This window comes from Phyllostomus hastatus, unplaced genomic scaffold, assembly GCF_019186645.2.
Source record: "Phyllostomus hastatus isolate PE091 unplaced genomic scaffold, TTU_PhHast_1.1 phas_scaffold_1224, whole genome shotgun sequence".
NCBI classification, from domain to species: domain Eukaryota; kingdom Metazoa; phylum Chordata; class Mammalia; order Chiroptera; family Phyllostomidae; genus Phyllostomus; species Phyllostomus hastatus.
Window position 1 is genome coordinate 1,880,738 of NW_025334008.1, and position 19,462 is coordinate 1,900,199.

General features: G+C 51.2%; 2 protein-coding genes across 2 annotated transcripts; one reads left to right on the forward strand and one right to left on the reverse strand.

The window, feature by feature from the left end:
* Positions 1-545: 545 nt before the first annotated feature.
* On the reverse strand, positions 546-6,170 carry LOC123830326 (kallikrein-7-like). The gene is made up of 6 exons (XM_045856435.1): positions 6,042-6,170; positions 4,140-4,277; positions 3,523-3,679; positions 3,025-3,272; positions 2,378-2,511; positions 546-718 (listed from the first exon to the last, which is right to left on the reverse strand). The coding sequence occupies exons 2-6, from the start codon at positions 4,210-4,212 to the stop codon at positions 563-565; spliced, it is 768 nt and encodes a 255-aa protein (XP_045712391.1). The 5' UTR covers positions 4,213-4,277; positions 6,042-6,170; the 3' UTR covers positions 546-562.
* A 5,321-nt stretch (positions 6,171-11,491) lies between these two features.
* LOC123830222 (histone acetyltransferase p300-like) lies at positions 11,492-19,100 on the forward strand. The gene is given in 3 exon segments (XM_045856224.1): positions 11,492-11,608; positions 11,813-12,005; positions 16,950-19,100. Coding segments are annotated over 3 exon segments (2,406 nt in total). The 3' UTR covers positions 19,046-19,100.
* The last annotated feature ends 362 nt before the right edge of the window (positions 19,101-19,462 follow it).

The following is a 19,462-nucleotide window of genomic DNA, read 5'->3' on the forward strand; positions in this document are numbered from 1 at the left end:
AGATCTCTTATTTTTTTCTTTTTTTAAATAAATAATACATTTAAAATTTTATTTTTCAATTCCTGTTGACCTCAATATGATTTTATATTAGTTTCAGATATCATCCATAATGTTTAAATGATTATATAATACACAAAGTTTCCCCCAATAGTCTGCTAAGACAGATAATGTGATGAATTCAAACCTTGCCATTTTGGATTTACTAGAATTCCTGGCTCAAAGTACTGAATAAGGCCCTCGATTCACTGCATTCAACCACCTTTCATGGAAAGTGTTCCAATTTAGTTTCAGTAGCGGAAGCTGTGGGTCCCACATGTTTTGTGTGTGTGTGTGTGTGTGTGTGTGTGTGTGTGTGTACATTTTAAATACCAACACTGAGGTTTTTGTGCTTTGTGTTTGGTTGTAGGTTCCTGCTAAGTTTATTTTATTTTAGGTATATTGTTGATATTTTAATAAGACCTTGAAAAATAATAAAGCCAAATATCACTACAGGTCATAGGAATCTTTATTTCACTGAATTTCCTGGTCAAGCCATAGGGGCAGAGATGGGAGTGTGGAGAAATTAGGAATTTCCTTCTATGATTTCATGTATCCACTTGTGGTTCCAGTATAGGGGGGTGTAGACGACTGGGTCAGGTGGTTCTGTAGAAGGAACATATCCACGGGACACCAGGCCTTGCAGGGAGCCTCCACACATCAGTGGACTCCCTGAGTCACCCTGGAGGGGAGAGAGCAAATCAACTTTGCCCTTAGAGCAACCTGCACTGAGGTCTCCTACACTCTGTGGTTATCAAGTCTTTGTCCTGCCACACCCATTGTCCACCTTGGCCAATGGGAAGAGACTCATTGTCTCTGTGCACCAATGGGAGAGCAGGAATTAATACTCACGTGGAGAGGAGAAAGGAGGGTTTCTGAAGAGACTTGCTTGGACCCTGGCCAATAAGGCCAATCACTGGGAGGGGGCAGGGCTTCTTGGAAGTCAGAGCTTCATTAATGTTCTCTCATGAACAACTCTTTGCTAAGCAACTTCGAGAAAGAACATTATCTCCAGCAAATCAATACATGAACTTACCCAGGAATGGGGGACAAGCTAGTCTCAAAAACCAGGGGCTGGACCAATGATTCACAGGGTTCAGTGCAAGATGAAAATGTGGACCACCAGGTACAAACATATACATTTTGACACAAGAAAATGAGTGCATTAAGCCAAGTGCTTAAGCTGAGTGTGGGGTTCTGTGTCCCTGTGCAACCTGTACTTTCATGAATCAGGCTGTCAAGGGAACAAGGGGGGACCCCCTTTCTTTAGGACATACAAGTCTCTTCCATTGCCTCTACCCCTAACACACACAATCCAGCTGCTTCTGAAAGCTGAGTGTGCAGATATGAGCCAAGAGAGTGGGGTGACAAAGAAGCAAAGGATGAAAGAGAAATAGAAAGGGAGAGAGAGAAGGATGGAGAGAAGGAAGGGAAGAAGAGGGACAGAAAAGCAGAAATGTTGGCAGTGCAAAAAGAGGCAGAAATGGAGGGAAATAAAAGAGTGAAAGAGGCTGATCCAAACAGAGAGAGAGACAGAGAGGCAGAGGGAGAGATCAATCCTAACACAGAGAGAATACAGAGGAAAACAAAGAAATGAAGTGAGATGTGAAGAATGATGAGGAAAGATGGTTCTCAGACACAGACAGGGGATTACAAAGATGAGGAAGGGGGAACAAAGAAAAGGAGGGGCTCCTTCTTTTCCCAGAAGCAGGAACAGATACAAAGATATGTAAAGAAGCCAAACATTAGCTTCTGGTACATCTCAGTAATTGCAATGAGAATTTTAATGCATACTTTAAAAATCAAATTCAATATGAAAAAAAATCCATGACAAACTTGGTATTCTAACTTTAGATAAACCCAAGGTCAGTACTGTGCTATGCTGAATTATACAGGAGCCCAAGGCAAATAGAAAATCCAGTCAAGTCTGATTGTTCTTTGTTTTAAAAAATTGATTTTTTTGGCCATCAAGGATTTTCTCCAAGAATCATTTTTTAAATATTTCATTGGAATAGGATTCATCTTGGTCACTGTTTGGTGCCCCTTAAAGTCTGTGCTTGTAGCCAGTGCCTCCCTCCCCTTTCCCCTAGTTCCTGCCCCACTTTCTCCCCTCCAGTTTCTAACCTTCAACCCTGTGCCCACCCCCAGGGCTATGTGGGCCCCCTGGGCTCCCACTCTGAGTGAGGCAGAGGACTGAGCAGAGAGAACAGGACTGTGGGACTGGTCAGGTGCAGAGGGAAGGCTCAGCACCAGGGCCAGGCTCCCAGACCCTGGGTGGAGGGGAACTGAGGGCTGTGGTCTGAGAGGAAGCGGGACCCAGGGCAGGAGAGGAGGGACTCACTCTGTAGGCGAAGGTTCCGGCAGGGGCAGTTGTACACATCATGTGTGTCTTTGGCCGGATACTGTGCAGCTTCCCGCAGTCCTTGTGGGAGATGAGGGTGACATTGGAGCACTGGAGTGCTGATGGCTGCGTCACTGTCAGGCAAGGGAGGGGGAAGTTAGAAGCTTAGTCCGGTGGTCCCCTGGGTGCTGATGTGAAGGAATGGTGGCCTTGGATATTGAATAAGGACAGGTGGGGTGACTCAATGCTGTGGTGGTGAGCAGGTACCTACCCTCGGACTCCTGGGTGTGAAGGAGGAAGGGGTCTGTGTCTAAGCTCCTGGGTTTGAGGGAGGGTGGTGCTGGAGGCCAGGCTTTCCAGGCTGTGGGAGGACAGGGCTGGATCCTGGGTCCTGGTTCCCTAAGTCTCTAGTGATGCATCTGGGGATAGGAGTCCATTGTCTGAGTGAGAAGCTGGCTGTGCTCCTGGACTCCTGGGCCCATGGTATGGAGACCTGGGATTTGAACTTATGGGTCTTGGGGAGGGAGGAAGGTCTGAAGACCAGGGCTTCTGGATCTGAGGGTAGAGAACCTGGGAGCCTGGACTCCTGCGTGTGGGAGAGGATCGCATTGAGGGTCCGGGTTACTCAGTCACAGGCGCAGCCTCACCTAGGTTCGTGTCCATGTTGTCCCAGCCAGAAAAGGTACAGTGGGCCCCAGGGCGTCTGCAGCGGGAGGGCAGTGTGACCTTCCTCACAGTCTCTGACAGTGGGGCTGGGCTGCTCAGCTTCACGAGCATGAAATCATGAATGTACTTCTGACTGTGGAACCGGGGGTGAATGAATGACTCTGTGGCCCTGATCCTCACTGCGTTCTTATCATCCAGAAGATCGCTGCCCATGTGCACGGTGTACTCACTGAAACACAGCAGCAACGACGTGCAGAGAGAGGGTGACGCTGTGACTGAGAGAGGGGAATGGAAAGGGTGACAGACTCCCTGAGATAGGGGGACAGAGATGCAAGGAGGGTAGACAGAGACCCAGAGTGTGGAGAACCACTCAAGGAGAGACAGGAGCCCTCAGAGAGGGAAAGACACGGGGACAGAGAGAGCTGAGGACGAAGACCCAGAGGGACAGATGGAGTCGTTGTGGTTCCCCTGCCACGTACCTCCTGTTGCACTGGGCGACCGTGAGCACCCACTGCTCGCTGACTAGCACGCCTGAACAATGGAACTCACTGTCATGCAACAGGGCCACCTGCCAGGGCTGGGAGCTCCTTGGACATGGAGATCCATTAACAATATTTTCCCCATTGTTGTTGTTGGCTGCATGGAGACATGGAAAGAACGTGGGTAGCAGGCACCAGGGAAAGACTGAGGTCACAGCGGATGGATGCTCAGAGACAGTGAGGGAGAGAGACAGACATGGAGGTGTGGAGAAGGGCAGGGGCAGAAACTGAGCACAGGGCAGAGAAAGCTGCAGACAGAGATGGGGACCCATGGAGGGAGCCTGCTCAGGACCCAGGTGGAGTGTCTGGTCTGTAGGCTGATGGGAGAGACACTGAGGGCAGGAGGCAGCCTGGAGGGCACAGGGTCCCCAGGAGTCAGAAGGAGTCAGGAGGGAAGGGGCCCCAGCAGGAGAGCCCTGTTTGCCTGGGAGGAAGCTTCTGTGGGGTGGGGGTGGGGGCAGGTGGGGTCTCTGTGAAGAGGGCGATGCCCTAGAGGGAGAAGGTAGGGACAGTGCAAGGCTCAGGGGCAAGGTAAGGCCTCCCAGTCTGGCCCTCACCTCCTTGTCCAGCAGCTCCCAGGGCTAAGGACAGTAGCAGGATCAGCAGGGGTGAGAGACGGGGACTTGCCATGTTGTCTCTGGGAGCCTCTGGGGGCTGGCACGTGGAGGGAGGAGGAAGGGTGTCTCCTGCTGGGGCTGGAAGGACAAAGAGTTCAGGAACCAGGAGTCCTGGTCCCCAGTTTCCTCTTTCTCAGACCCAGGGTCCCAGTTTCTCAAACCCCTCTTTTTTGAGTCTCAGAAGTCCTGACCTGAGACACCTTCTACTTCAGCCCTGGGAATCTGGCTGCCTATTTCTATCCATTTATAATCCTGTATTTCGAGTTCTTTTTCAGTAAAAGACTGAAAACCTCACACCTCACGGGTCTCCTTTTCAGACTGGGTTCGGGGCTCCTGTTACAGGACCTGTGGACGGGTCCAGGTGAGGGGTCTCTCTGTCACTGTGGCTTCTCTGCCTGCCGCCAGGTGTGAGAAGCTGTGGTTGTCAATGCCAGAGTTTGGTGAAAAGGAACAGAAGTGATAGGGTACTCAAGACTTGGAAAATTTTAGCTTAAGGTAAAAAGTTATAAGTCTATCAAGTCATGTGTCTGTTAAGGTTTTTGTTTCAGAAACTACAGATAAGGCTCATCTGGCTCCTGGGAAAACAGCTGACCTCCTGGGGCACTGCGAAAAGATTGCCATCTGGGGACATCTGGACCTTTTGTGTTCCAGGAAGATAGAGAGGACCCAACATTCCTGGGAACAGCTAACTGCCCAGAACAGGAATGTTGCAGCTTGGCTCACCTGATCCTCCCTGAATTTCAAAGCCCTCACTGCACCTGGTTGATTCCCTGTTCTAAAAGACCTGGCCAGGAAAGAGAAGGGAAGATAGTCTGTTAGGGTAGGAACCCACCATCTTCTCAGATCACCAGCCATCTGAATAAAGTGCCCATAAAAGATTCAATCGCTGTCATTGCTTATTGGGTTTGGTAGTGACAGGCAGCCCGAATGCTGGTATCTTTTCCGGTTACAGAGCTATTTATTCAAAAGTTATACAGGTTTAGAGTAATGACAGAATGTCACTGTTAAAATCCCCAAGTCCCTTAAAACACCCACAAATACACCCAATCCTCCCCGCCCCTCCTTTGCTCAGTCCAGCCAGTCTCAGAACATGCCCATCAGACGTACCGTCCCTGTCCCTCCACAAGAAAAAGAACAGAAGTCGGCTGCTCACTCCTCCCGGTTCCTCCCAGGAACTTGTGCTTGGCTGGGCAGGTTTTCTGTAGTTCCCAGCACCGGCAGCCCTGTGGCAGTGATCAGCAGTCCTGAATCCAAACCCACTTGGCACCTTCTGCCGGCCCCTTCCCTTACTGCAGGGTCCCACACAGCCCTGGTCCCCAGTCCTGCATGGTCTCCCGTCCCTCCTGGCAGCCCGCCTTTAGTTTAAATCTCAGCCTGGCCCCTCCTCCATAACCCCGTTTCCAACTCCTCCTGAAGCCAGAAAAGCTGGTTTTCATGCTGCCTGTCAGAAACCAGACCCACTAATTAGAGACAGGGATGGAATCTTTATTGGGTGCTTTATTCAGGTGGTGGGCAAGAAGGTGGGTTTACACCCTAAAGGACTGTTTTTCATTTCCTTCCAAACCAGCCTTTTGATAACAGAGAACAAGGTGCAGTGAGGGGTTTTGAAATTCAGGGAAAAATTAGATTAAAGCACTGCAGCACTCTGGCCCTGGGCGGGTAGCTGTCTGCAGGGCAGGCGGGTGGTGTCTGTCTCTCCCTGGAACACAATGGCTCGGGTGTCTCCAGCTGTGCCCCAGGAGGTCGACCCTTTCTCCCAAGAGTGGTGAACTGCCATACCTGCAGTTCCTGACACAATAGCTTTAACATATGCGTTACCTACTAGGCTTATTAACTGTTTACCTGAAGCTAAAAGTTGTCCCACTCTTGAGTCCCCTGTCACTCCCACAAGTCAGCACTCTTGCAGTGTCCAGCCTTCTGGGGCTGCTGCAGTCAGTCCGGGCAGGCGTGGACCTGTGGCCTGGAGGGACCTGTCTCCGAGCTCTCACGCAGGGGCTGCAACTAGGGAGAGCTGCCTTCCAGTCACCTCAAGGTCAACGTGATGCATGCCTTCTGGCTCCATTCCGGCTGGAAGCTAGTCCGTTGTTATTCATGCACAAAAGAAGCATTTTTGCACATCAGGTATGAAGCTGGCCTGCAAAATAACTCTCTAAGGCTTTGCTTGTAGGTCCCTTCCCCCAACCCAGACTTGTGGGGGTTGGGAGAATCCTATATTTGTGTATTTTCTGGACACCCTGAGTTCTGAATCCTGTTACAAACCCCTCTTTGGGGGAGCCTGGCTGTACCCCGTTACACTCCTCTCCCTCCTCCCCTTAAGGCAAGGGCCAGCTGTCCTTTCAGACTCTTCTACCTGAGCCCAAATGAGATTCCTGCTTGCAGCTGGTCTGATAGGATCTGGGCTCCCAAGGAGGCTGGGAGCTCAGTGTGTCCAGCCCTGTGCAGAGTGTTCCTCTTACAGCACCCCTACCCCTGTGCCCGGAGTCCTGGAGAGCATGTGCACTCAGCTCCGGGGTGCCTCTCCCTGCATTTGCTTTTACCTGGAAGCCCTGAGACAGCTAAACCCACAGGCTCACATTCTACCTCCACCCTCCCTCCTGAGGATGGGACAGGGTGCTACCCTGGGGGGTTGGCCCCAGCACATTCTAGCTCTGAAACTGGAAAAGCCAGCATTTGGGCTGCCTGTCACATACCAAACCCAATAGTCAGAGACAGGGACGGAATCTCTATGGGCTCTGTGTTTAGTCAGATGGCCGGCGATCTGAAGGGACAGCGGGTTTACACCCTGACTGTCTTACTTCTCCTTCTAAGTCAGCCTTCTCATAACAGAGAGCAAAGTGCAGTGAGGGATTTTGAAATTCAGGGAAAAATTAGATTAAAATACCACAGCACTCTCGCCCTGGGTGGTTAGCTGTCCCTGGGGGGATGGGGCACATCTGGTCTGTCTCCCCCTGGAACACAATGGCTCAAATATCTCCAGCTGTATACCAGGTGGTGGTCTCCAGCTGTGTCCTAGGAGGCTGGCTGTCTCTCCTAGGAGTGGCTGACCTTACCTGCAGTTCCTGAACCAATAGCTTTAACATCTGCATTATCTACTAGGCTTATTAACTATTTACCTTAAACTAAAAATTTCCAACTCTTGAGTCTACTATCAGCTCTACCATCCCTGGTGGCAGCTACCCACAGAGGAGCCAGGTGCTGGTGTTGAGGGGCAGGGGCAGGGGTCACGGACCTGTCTAGCTCAGGGGTGGACTGTGTCCAGGGGCCTCTGCTTTGCCCAGTTATCTTTCCCTCACCACCCCTCATGTGTGGTCCAGAGTGTAGAACCTCCACCCAAACTCTGCTCAGCCTGTGGGAGCTTTTACAGAATGAGTCCCAGATGGGGCTTTGGGCCTGAACCCAATACCAACCCTAGTAGAGGGTTATGAGTGAGTAAGAGAAGAATTTTCTAACTCCACCCCGTCAATGCTCACTGTTTCACTTAGTCTGTGTCTCATATTATACCTAGACTTCTATATAGCTTGCGTATTTGTAACAAAAATATCTACACTAAACATTATCTAAGGTAATCATTTATCTACTGTATAAAATATCCTGAATGATTTTTTTTTCTCTCAGTACATTTAGATCATTTCTCCTTCTTTAATGCTGTTGTGTAATATTCCTTACTATGATCAATGTATATTTGGATAGTTTTCATCTTACTAATGATGGGATGAATGACTTTGAACATTCAATGTGCTCATTGTATGCTTTCCAGAAGCAGCCAGTGAGCATTTACTTTGTGCCAGAAGCTCTTCTGGCCTCTAGGGATGCAGCATGAACAAAACAGCAAAAATCCTTCACAAAGTTTCTTGTTCCAGTCGATGGAGATACTATGTGAAAAAATTATGAGTGCTTAAAATATATACTGTCTTTTTTTTTTAAACCTGGTGTTAAGTGTTTCGGAGAAAAGAAGACCAGAAGGGTAAGTAGGGAATTATTGGTTCCCTTCCCTTGGAGTGACACTGGGGCTCTAATATTAGAGAAGACAGTTAAAAAGACTCCATGTGAAGAGGATATTTGAAGAAAATTTTAGAGGATGTGGTGGATGAATTTATGCAGTGACTTAGGATCAGTGAGTCCCAGCAGTGTGGACATGCAGGTGAGAAGGGAAGGGGCGACCCAGAATGTTCTAGCGGAGAAGCTTTTTTTACTAGATGTGAACAAGCCAAAGGGGGAAGAGGGGGGCATTAAGGAGAGTAGAGACAGCACAGGACTGGTGCACCTAGGGGTGGAGAACCAGGGTAGGACTGGGACTTTTCTTTGAGCAAGACAGAAACCATTTTCAGATCAGCAAATCTCTAATAATGGAATTGCCCCCCACTTCTAAATCAGACCCTAAAATATGATTCATTCCTCAGCTCTGAGCCCAAATCTTACCTCAATCCTGACTCCTAATTTAATTCTAACACTGTTTCATAATCTGACCCATGATAGACATTGCTGTTGTCTACCCAAACATTCATTCCTTCTGCCATTTGTCAGAATCTCAGTTTAGCTGGATGACCTGCTATCCTCACTGTGACTACAAATAAGTTTTACTGCACCAAGCATGGGAGGTATAGTCCACTTTCCAGGGACTAGCTTAGAACCAGGCCACTTCTGGGAACTTAGGAGAGAAAATGAACAGACCTCGGTGATGGGCTGAACGGAACTTGTGGTGAGGGAGATGGAGACGTTAGGGCTTCCAGGTCTCTCACTTGGTGGGCAGTGTTGCCATTCAATGCGAAGGCATGGTCGGGTTTTATCAAGAGCTTATGAGGTGGTGAGCAAGACCACAGTCTCTGATTTCAAGCATAATTCCAACTCCAGTCTTTACTCTGACACGGCTCTCAACTCCAAACTTTAAACAAGCCTGAGTTTTAACCTACAGTGTCAATCATATGGGATCCTAATGCTCAGTCATGGGCATCTCCTCTCACTCCAGGTAACTCCTCCCTCCCTGAAGCTCATCCTGCAGACAGGGGTTTTCCTTAAAATGACAGCAGCTACTTAATGCCTCTGATCCCTGCACTGTGTGACCTGCGGGGAGAGTGTGGCCTATTCTGAATCTCCTTCCCACTTTACAGAGAATAGAATGACCTCTTTGGGTACCAGCTTTTTCAGACCATACAGTGCCACTCCTCCAGTCTGTGGATATGTTTTTATTAATTGGTTTGAGAGAGAGAGAGAGAGAGAGAGAGAGAGAGAGAGAGAAACGTTGATTAGGAGCCTTCTGTACATGTGTCCTAAGGATCAAACCCACAACCTAGGCATGTGCCCTGATTGGGGATTGAACCTGCAACCTTTTGGTGTATGTGATGACACTCCAACACTGAGCCACCTGGCCAGGGCTCTCTGAGTCATTTTTAAATTAAGGATCAAGTGATTGGATGGTTTGGAGTTGCCCCCTGTTGACACTCGGAGCCTGTCCTTCCAAACTTTCTGCTCTCAGACACCTCGGTTCTCAACGTCAGCCAAACCCCACTGCTTCCAATGTCGCCTGCTCCCAGAAGCCTTCTCTGACCTTCTGTTGGGAACCTCCCTGCCTGGTTTCAGGAGCTGTAACCCCCGCCCCGCCATGGCTAAGGCTGAGTGAGTGACCTTCAGACCATAAACCACTAAGGAGACAAAGCTTATCTCCCTGGCAGGAGCGCTGCTTCTTCTCCTTTTCCCACACTGGCCCCCAATGCTTGATCAGTTAGCCAATGACGGGTAAGATTCCCCAAGGGTGGAATGACTTAAGACAGTAATGATCATGTAGGAGCCCCAGGGAAGGACTTGGGGGGCTACAGCAAAAGGGGGTGATGGACCCTCACCCCTCGGCTTTGACAAAGCCTGAGCCCTCATTCTGCCTGTGAGAAATCTCCTAATTTCTTGGCTGCCTTACTTCCTCTGCATGACTTAATCCTGAAACAATGACAGAGGGCGTTGCAGCCTTGTGCTGGAAAGGGCAGGTTCCCTGGGTGATCAGGCCTAAGAATGCATAAAATCCTGTGAAACCCACTTTGCTCAGAATGCTCTTAATTAAATGATAAGGGCCCAAGCAGGAAATATGTTTGTTTCTCAAAGTTTTGTAGCCCTTTAGCTAACAGACCCTGACTCAGAATAAGCCTTCTTAGTTCTTTGTATGCTGTCTATTGTTTGATCTTTACTGCCTGACAATGATTAATGAACTTTACCTGTATTCCTGTGCAATTTAAAAGCCAATAAAAACCAGTGAAGGCAAGGATCTGGGCACTCTCCTCTTGAGAGAGTGGCCAGGCCGCTCTGAGGTGCCCTCCTCTTGAGAGAGTAGCCGTGCCGTCCCCTTTTCTCCACAGGACTTGGTAGTCCGTGTGAATTTGTCTTGTATCTCATCCATAATTCCACAGACACTTTGGGTCGGTGTCCTCGACAACCTTCTAAACGAAACACTGCTCTTCGTCACTCCCTGTCTTCTTACCATCCATGATATTTTATCATACACCTTCTCTCTACCTCTTATTTCATTTTATATGTACTTATTCTTTGTCTGCTTCCCCCACCTGGCACGCAACGCCACAGGCAAGAACTCATCCAGTATGGCTCCAGGGGCCTGTCAGAGCCTCATAGCTGTTGAATTAACAACTAAAAATGGGATTTATGTTTCTTATTTGGCTGTGAGCAACACAGTTGTCAATGAACATGTCTCCTCGGCAGGTCCAGGTGCCAGAAGCTATGTGATCACGTCTCATTTAATCTTCACAACAGCTTTTACTTTTTGGCTGCGTAGAGTAAATTTTATTGCTGGCGCATGACCAAGTAGGGCTTCCTAAGTCCCTCCCCCTTTTCAGGGGACCTGGAATGAACACTGTGGAGGTCAGAAGATTTTTAGTGTGTTGGTCAGATTGATTTTGGGACAAGGACCTTTGAGTCTCTGGGGGCCTCACCTCCTTTCACTGGGGCTGGCGGTCCTGTGCGGCTCATACTCCTTGGGGGCTACCTGGACCCTATGGTTCGCCACACTGTTGCTGCAGTCAAATTCATTGTCATCACAGGAAATGGGGTTGGCAGAGTAGTCATTGAGGGCAACACCAGCCCAGGCATGGTGGCAGAAAAGGGGTGTCACTGTTAAAGTCTCAGGAGACAGCCGGATCCTCAGTATATCCCAGGATGCCCTGAGGGAACCCTTGGGTGCCTGTTTTGCTACCTTCTTTATATTATCCTATTGGGCAGCTTTTTCCCCGGGGGAGGCCAGATCCACCACGACACATCGGAGGTGAATGCCAGTGAGCTTCCCATTCAGCTCCGGGATGACCTTGCCCACAGCCTTGGCAGGGCCTGTAGAAGCTGAGAGGATGTTCTGGGCAGCCCCTCTGCCATCACACTACAGCTTCCCAGAGGGGCCGTCCACGGTCACCTGGGTGACAGTGAGGCGTGCACTGTCATTATGAGTCACTGCTCAGTGCCCCAGTTGTCATGGTGACCTTGGCCAGGGGGCAATGCACTCCGTGCAGGAGGCACTGTTGACAGTCTTGAGGGAGTAGTCATACCCATCATGGTCCACAGCCATCACAAACTTGGGGGCATCCGCAGAAGGGGCAGAGATGATGACCCTTGGGCTCCCCCTTCAGGGGAGCCCCAGCCTTCTCCAAGGCAGTGAAGACACCACCAGATGCCACAGCATGCTCAGCACCAGCATCGCCCTGTTTAACATCGGCGTGGTCTCGCTCCTGGAAGATGGAGACGGCCTTGAACTTGCCATGGGTGGAATTATGCTGAAACCTGTAGAGTGTGCAGTTGAGATCAATGAAGGGGTCATTGATGGTGACAACACTCACTTTTTTTTAGAGTTAAAGGCAGCCTTGGTGACTTGGCACCCAGTACAGCCAAATCTGTTCACTCTGTAACCGAACATGTGTCTGACCGCCCACTGCTTCAAAAGCCAGTACTGGAGAGGCAGGTGCTGATGCAAAGGAAAGTGGTTTTATTGAGGTGCCAGCAACCTGGAAGGTGAGGGACTCTCATCTCAAAGCCCATCCCAGCCTCTCAGGTGTCCTGGCTGGTTTCCACAGAGAACCACGGGAAGAGGTGAACTAAGGCATTTCTGGAGACGTGCAGTTTCTGAGCTCTGCTCTCGGGTGGTTTCAAGGCTTTTGCCTCCATACATCGTCATGGAGATTCACTGCTCAATCTGCAGTTTCTCTGCTGACGTCTGGAAGCAGAATGTGCAGGCAGCGTTTCTGCTGCTCCAACTCCAGTCTCTGAGCTCACCCAGTTCCCCGCACCATCAGCGCTGTGCCTCAGCTAAGCAGGAGCTGCACCTGCTCCTGTCTCTAAAATGCTTATGAGGAAACTTTTAATACACGAATCTTCTATGAGTTTGCTAGTGCAGCTGATTCTGTAATTACCACCTGATTTGTGTATTATGTTTACTTCAGTCGCTGTTTGTTCCACAACCATCAGCATCGAGTCTCAGAATCCCGGCTGCTGTGGTTCAGGAGGCAGGCGGTGCGTGGGCAAGAGGGGCGGAGAGCCCACAATGGCTTTCGGAAGGTGGGATGGGCTCAATCACGTCATCGTTCACTCGTGCAAAAAACTCCTCCAACCAATGTGTATGGAGCACCATTCTGAGCAGGAGGAACACCCAATGACAGAAATAGATGTAACATGAGACCTCAGGGAGCTTTAAAACCAATTGGTTGGTGGTTCTCCTTTTGCAGGTGAGGCAAGTAAGCCTGAGAGATGGGAAGGGACTTAGACAAGGGCCAGAGCCATGGTCAGCGCGGACCTGCCTGACCCATGAGCAGGTGGGTTTCCACAGCCCCACCCCCACGGACTATCTAGAAGTGAGAGTCGGACAGGCAGGAGCCTGAATCCTGATTTTGCTGCTTCCTGGTGAATCGCATCACCTGTCTGAGGTAAGCCTCAATTTCCTCACTATGAAGCAGGCTGGGGGGCTCCTGGCACCTGCAGGTCCCAAAGGGAGGAGGACCTCGGTGGACGTCCAGAGTTTTTGGGTCCCGAATGAAAAAGGAACTGAAATGTTGACTGTGAGTCCTGGGCAGACCTCTCCTGGGTCTGACGGATAAGGATCTGGGAGGCTCGATGCAAGAAGCTGTCTTCAGATCCTGTGTGCAGGGTGTCGGGGGCTGTAGAATTTGTACAATATGGGCAAGGAGGGAGGGTGGTTAGAAGAACCTGGAGAGTATAAGGAGCTGAGAAGAAACATGAACCCAAATGGGGGTCGACATGTCTGACAAGCTCAGTAACTAACATTCACCACAACCATGGGTATGCTTATAAAAAATTTCCAGCTGCGCAGATTATTAAGGAAAGTCACCTCCTAAGCCCTCTGCGGTAGGTTAACCTTTACCTTGAGCAAGCTCTGTTCACTATTTTTGAGCATCTGGAAAAATAACATGCTTCAAATGTCAGAATGATTTTTTTTTTTTTTAGATCTGCACATGGAACATTTTGATCCTGGGAGCAGATGACTCCAGCATTCCTCAGAGTCTTTTTTTTTTTTTTTTACCCATATGCCCCACTAGAATATTCATGTGACATCCTAAGTGTCTTGCATCACCCTGCAAAAGAGGTACATATCTCTCTGTTTTACTTTGTATCTGAGCCCAGTGCTATCTCAGCTTTCCTTTGTATAAATGCCACAAGAGGACTCTATCAGGTCACGGCAAAGAATTCCACCTGTGGGCTGGCACATAGGAGCGGAGAGGCAGGGCCAGGCATCTCCAGCCAGACGTCATGCAACTGCCGTGTTTGGCTATGTTTTAGGATGTTTGCAGTGACTATTGATTTGGAGTAGCATGCGGGAGACAGGAACTGTTGATGAAGCTTCACAGGGGTGCGTGGCCCCAAACCCCAGGCACCCTTTCAACCTGTCCAGCGGCAGCCGGGTGAGGCAGGAGCCCTGGATTCCTGGGTTGGAGGGAGGTGGAGGTTTTGGGCTCAGATTTCTGGCTTTGAGGGTGGAGGGAAGTTGGTGCCCAGACTTCTGAGTTCGTGGGAGGGGGGGATTAGGGGCCTGAGCTCCTGGGTCTGAGAAAAGAGGTGGCTGGGAGCCAGAACCTGGAGTGAGACAGGTGTGTCTGGGGGACCAGACTCCTTGTTTGAAGGAACATTGGCCTGAAGCTGGAACTGTTGGGTCACGAGGAAGCTGTGGGCCCACAGTCCTGGGTTTTAAGGAGGAGGGGGTGGGGCCCAAAATTCCTCTTGATGTCCCCACGAAACCAAGGAGACTCGGTGGGCACAGCTGGCCTCAGTCTTGGTCCCATGCACCGAGGAGAAGAGAATGGAGCTGCGTTCTCCGAGCTGGCGCGTGGGCCGCCCTGCGGCTGGCCCTTGGGGAGTTGGGGCTGTCGGAGCCGAGAAGTCCAGAGGGAGAGGCTGCTTCCTCTTCTTCGTTGCAAACCTTTGAAAATATCCGCCGCGCAGATGTCCCATAGTCTCCTCGCCCTGAAGTCTCGAATCCCCAATCCCCAGAATCTGCATCCCTACAGCATGCTCTGCTGACCCGCCCCCCCGTGATGGTTGGCTCAGAGGTGCCACTGAGTCTGCGCCACGGAGGAGCTGGGTGGTCGCCAGGCGACCGCGTGGGGGGAAAAGGAGCAGGCGGGAATGAGTGGGGGCTTGCAGCGACGAGGGCTGGAGACCTGGTCAAGAGGGGAGACGCGTGCGGGGCTCAGTGTTGAATACCAATGACGAGATCTGTGGGTGTCAGCGGTGTGGGTCTTGGGAGTCTCTGAAGGGCGTAACGGGGTGCATTGGGTTGACCCGCGGTTTGCGTAGCCCATGCGGGGAGTCCGTTGGGGTCGGTTAGCGTGGAACGTGCGAGGGTGTTCATGGGCCAGCCTGTAGGTCAGCGATGGAGGGAAGCTGGGGGTCAAAGCTAGAGGCCTGGGGATCAGTGCTGAGGGCTCGTGCCGTCACTGAGTGGGGAGGCTGCGGGGTCCCTGGTAGGGCTGTGGGGTTAGTGACCGGAGCCCTGAGGTCAGCCAGGGACCGGAGAGTCTGTGGGGTATTCGCAACGCGGAGGTTGTGGGAATCAAGGGTGAGGTATTAGGGTGCAAGAGTGGAGTCGTTTGGGGTTGTAGGGGACTGGAGAGGTCACTGCTGGGTGTGGGGATCAATATTTACGACTGTTTTACGGGGGCAGGTTATAGAACCACCCACCGAGTTGGCCGCATGACCCGGGCGTGACCGGGAGGCCTAAGTAGCGACCTCTGACTGGTGTGCGGATGGGAGCTGTCGCTTTGGGAGGCCTGGGGATAGTGATGGGGAAGGACTCCCTGGGGATCCTTGACTGGGTCTCCAGCCAGCTGACAGGAAGGGACTTTATACGAGAAACCTCTGTGTCTCCCAACGCCTTACCTGCTGTTCCCATCCAGCCACTCCTCAAACCCATGCATCTGTCCAAGTCGCCCCTTCCCTTGGCTACCTCTACAAAAGCTTCGCTTTTTTAAAATAAAGATTTTATCTATTTATTTTTAGAGAGGGGAAGGGAGGGAGAGAGGCAGAGAAATATCAGTGAGTGGTTGCCTCTTGAGCGCCCCCTACTGGGGAATCTGGCCCATAACCCAGGCATGTGCCCTGACTGGGAATCGAACTTGCCATCCTTTGGTTTGCAGGTCAGCACTCAATCCACTGAGCCACCCAGCCAGGGCAAGTTAGGTGTTTTTAAACGATCAGAGACTAAAGAAATCCCAAGTAATTTATTCTAAACACATTTGCTTGTTTATGCATAGAATGCCACTGGAAGGAGTCAGCAAATTCTAGGAAAATGGCTTCCGGGGAGAGGATGTGGGTGGCTGAAGGACCACCGGCGAAGACGGAGACCCTTTGCACCTTTGTGAATGTGGACTTGTGTGAACTTGTTTCTAAAATCTATTAACTGACATGCTCATTAGAAATCTTGTCTAATAGTGCATTAGAACAACACGTGAGTTTGGGAAGGTAAGACATCTATGAAACATTCAACTGTTTTCTTCATTACTTGTTTTAAATTTTCATGTATGCAGATGATACTTTGAATAGCATCCTAATTCTGTTTCCATCCAAATAATCAGAATTATTCTGATGGTGTTCATGCTTCTCCACCATAAGTTTTCATATTTATCATCATTTTACAAATGTGCAATAATTGCATATTCTATTCTTGTCTCACATAGAGGCATTTAGGATACATTTTTTATCTTAATTTTCTGATTCACTAGAAATTTTTTGTTGCTATGTTTGTTGTTATCCCTAATTTTACTTAGAGGAATTTATTGAGGTTTTTGTTGCCATTTAATATATGGTCTTTTAAAAAAAGTTATGTGTAACTATTTGAAAAGAATGTGTATTTTCAATATGTAGCATATTGTCTTCTATGTATTGCTGAAGTCAGTTTTTTAATTGTAATATTTAGGACACATATATAAAATAATATTTGCCTCCTTTACCTGTCACAGTTTTACAGCAGTGTGTTAATATCTTTAATCCCAGTGGCGTTTGTGTCAAATACCCTTGTTTTTGTAACAGCCTTTGTTGGATGGAACGCGGTTCCCTGCCAGTTGCTACAGTATCCACTTCTCACTTCTGACTCGCGTTACTGTACCCATCTCTACTTGACCCCGCTTAATGCATCTTACCTTAAATTTGCTTACCTGCTACTGTGACGATTGCTTTTCCCATTTTCATCATCTGCATTTGCTTGATCCTGATAGATTCTTTTGTCTCCGTTCCTGATTGTTATTTTCTCTGGGTGTCTTTAAGGATTCGGGCGTCTCTGGAAACCAGCCCATCACACCGGACGGGACGGCTTTGTCCGCGCCACGCGGGCCACGTGGAGACGCTCTGGCGCTGCGCTTTGGCGTCCCCCTGGCTGCAACCCTGCAAACCATGACCCCACCATGGAGAAACTAGGTCTCGGCTGCGATAACGAAGGCGGTAACCAGCAGGCTGCGGCTGCCCAGAGCCCGGGAGATCTTCACCGCCTGAGCATCCTGCGCTGCATCCAGTGGCTGTCCCACGCCTGCCGGTGCCGGCGCGCCGGGTGCGCTCTGGCCCCCTGCCAGAAGCTGAAACGGGTCGTGCAGCACACCAAGGGCTGCAAGTGGAAGACCAGCGGGGGATGCCCCGTCTGCAAGCAGCTCATAGCTCTCTGCTGCTACCATGCCAAGCTCTGCCAGGAGCACGCGTGCCCTGTGCTGCTGTGCCCGCACATCAAGCAAAGGCTCCGGCAGGCACAGGCGCTCGGCAGGAGGACGGCCAGTGGCCCGCAGAGGGCTGGCGCGGTGGGGCAGCAACCGGGCCCGCCCTCCCCGACTCCTGCTGCTCCTGCCCCCGCGCAGGCTGCTGGGCCGCAGTTTCCAGGGCCCCCACCTGCAGCGGTGGAAGGGGCAGTGCACTGTCAGGGGGCAGTGCATGTCCATCAAGATCCACAGCCCCAGATGGCACATGTACATTCCTTTCAAAGGCCAATGCAGCTCCAGGTGCCCCAGATGACCCCAATGGCCCCCCTGGGTATGAACCCACCTGCCATGGCCAGAGTTCCAGGGGGACACTCGGAGCCAAGAATGGGGTCCGTGGGGATGCAGCAGCGCCTGCTATGGGCCCAAGGAGGATTGCCTCAGCCCCAGCAGCGACAGGCTGGAATGGCAGGCCCGGCCCAGACGGCAGTGGCCCAACATGGTCAGCCCTGGAGCACCGCTCCGGAGCCGGGACTGGGCCAGGTCACCGTGCCCCATCTCAAACCAGGCTCTGTGTCTCCACAAACCTTACGCAACCTTTTGCGGACTCTCCGGTCTCCCAGCTCTCCCCTCCAGCAGCGACAGGTGCTCAGTGCTCTGATTGCCAACCCCCAGCTGTCGGCCGTATTGGTCAGACAGCGGGCTGCCAAGTACGGCAACCCTAACCGGCACCCCCTCGCTGGGCAGCCTGGCATGCTCCAGAGCCAGCTAGGGCTGCAGCCTCCTGCCCTGCCAGGTCAGCAGGGGGTCCACACCAACCCAGCCACACCAAACAGGAAGCCCACGCAAATGGGCGTCCAGAGGGCCGGCCTGCCCCAGCAGCAACCGCAGCAGCTGCTGCAGCTGCTCCAGCTGCCCATGGCGGGGATGAGCTCCCAGGCTCAGCAGATGAACGTGGACCACGACACCATGGCTTCACAGTTCCGAGGCACCCAGAGACGACAGCAGATGGGTAATGGCAGCCGGTTCCAGCCATCCTGGGCAGTGGGCTACCCTGCACTGCAGCAGCAGCAGCATCCCATGCAGCAGGTGCTGCCAGGGAGCCTGGCACATCAGGGCCAGCACCCCCAGGCCTGGGGAGCAGCCGAGGCAGAAGCCAGTCTGCAGGCCTATCAGCAGCGACTCCTCCAGCAACAGATGGGGTCCCCTGCTCAGCCCAACCCCTTGAGCCCCCAACAGCATCTGCTCCCAAATTGGGCTCAGTCCCCACACCTACAAGGCCAGCAGACCTCTTCTTTTCTTTCCAGTCAAGTGCACTCTCCCCAGCCTGTCCCTTCTCTATGGCTGCAGTCTTGGTCCCCGCACTCCAGCCCTTCCCCAAGGAGGCAGCCTCAGCCATCTCCACAGCACACCTCCCCGCAGACCGGTTCTCCGCATCCAGGGCTGGTAGCCGCCCAGGCCAACCCCATGCAATGAGGGCATGTTGCCAGCCTGGACCAGAACCCGATGCTTTCTCGGCTCACTAGCAACTTGGGCGTGGCGAACCTCCCCGGTGCAAGCACCAGGGACCTGGGACTCACGTCCAAATCTCTCACGAGCACACTACACATACTCTGGAGACTCTTTGTAGCATTTTGGGGGGCAAACAATTATTTTCCCCTCAGCAAGACTGTTTTGTAGTGAAAACAATTTTTAAAAAATCTTCCTTAGCTGAAAAGACAAGTTTCCTTGGAATGCGTAATAACTGTGCTGTAGCTGTTGGTGGTTTGAAGCGGACGTGCAGAAGGAACCTGCGGGCGACAGAACAGGAGGAGTGTGTCTCCGCCGTGGCTGGTGGCCGCCAGCCTTCCCTCCCTCCCCCTGTGTGCCCCTCAGGTGTGCTCTGGGGAGGGGGCCCCTGCCCCGCACCCCCCATAGGTTGCATTATTTTTTTCAAAGTAACTTTTTATTCATTCTAGGCAGTTTTGTCTGTTCACAGGCCCATTCCATTATTACATTTTCCTGTTTCATTTGCTGACCCAACCTCGTAGTAGAGTATATTTGTCTTTGTAGTTTGTTACATAGATGTTACATTCTGAGCTTCTATTTTATGCACTG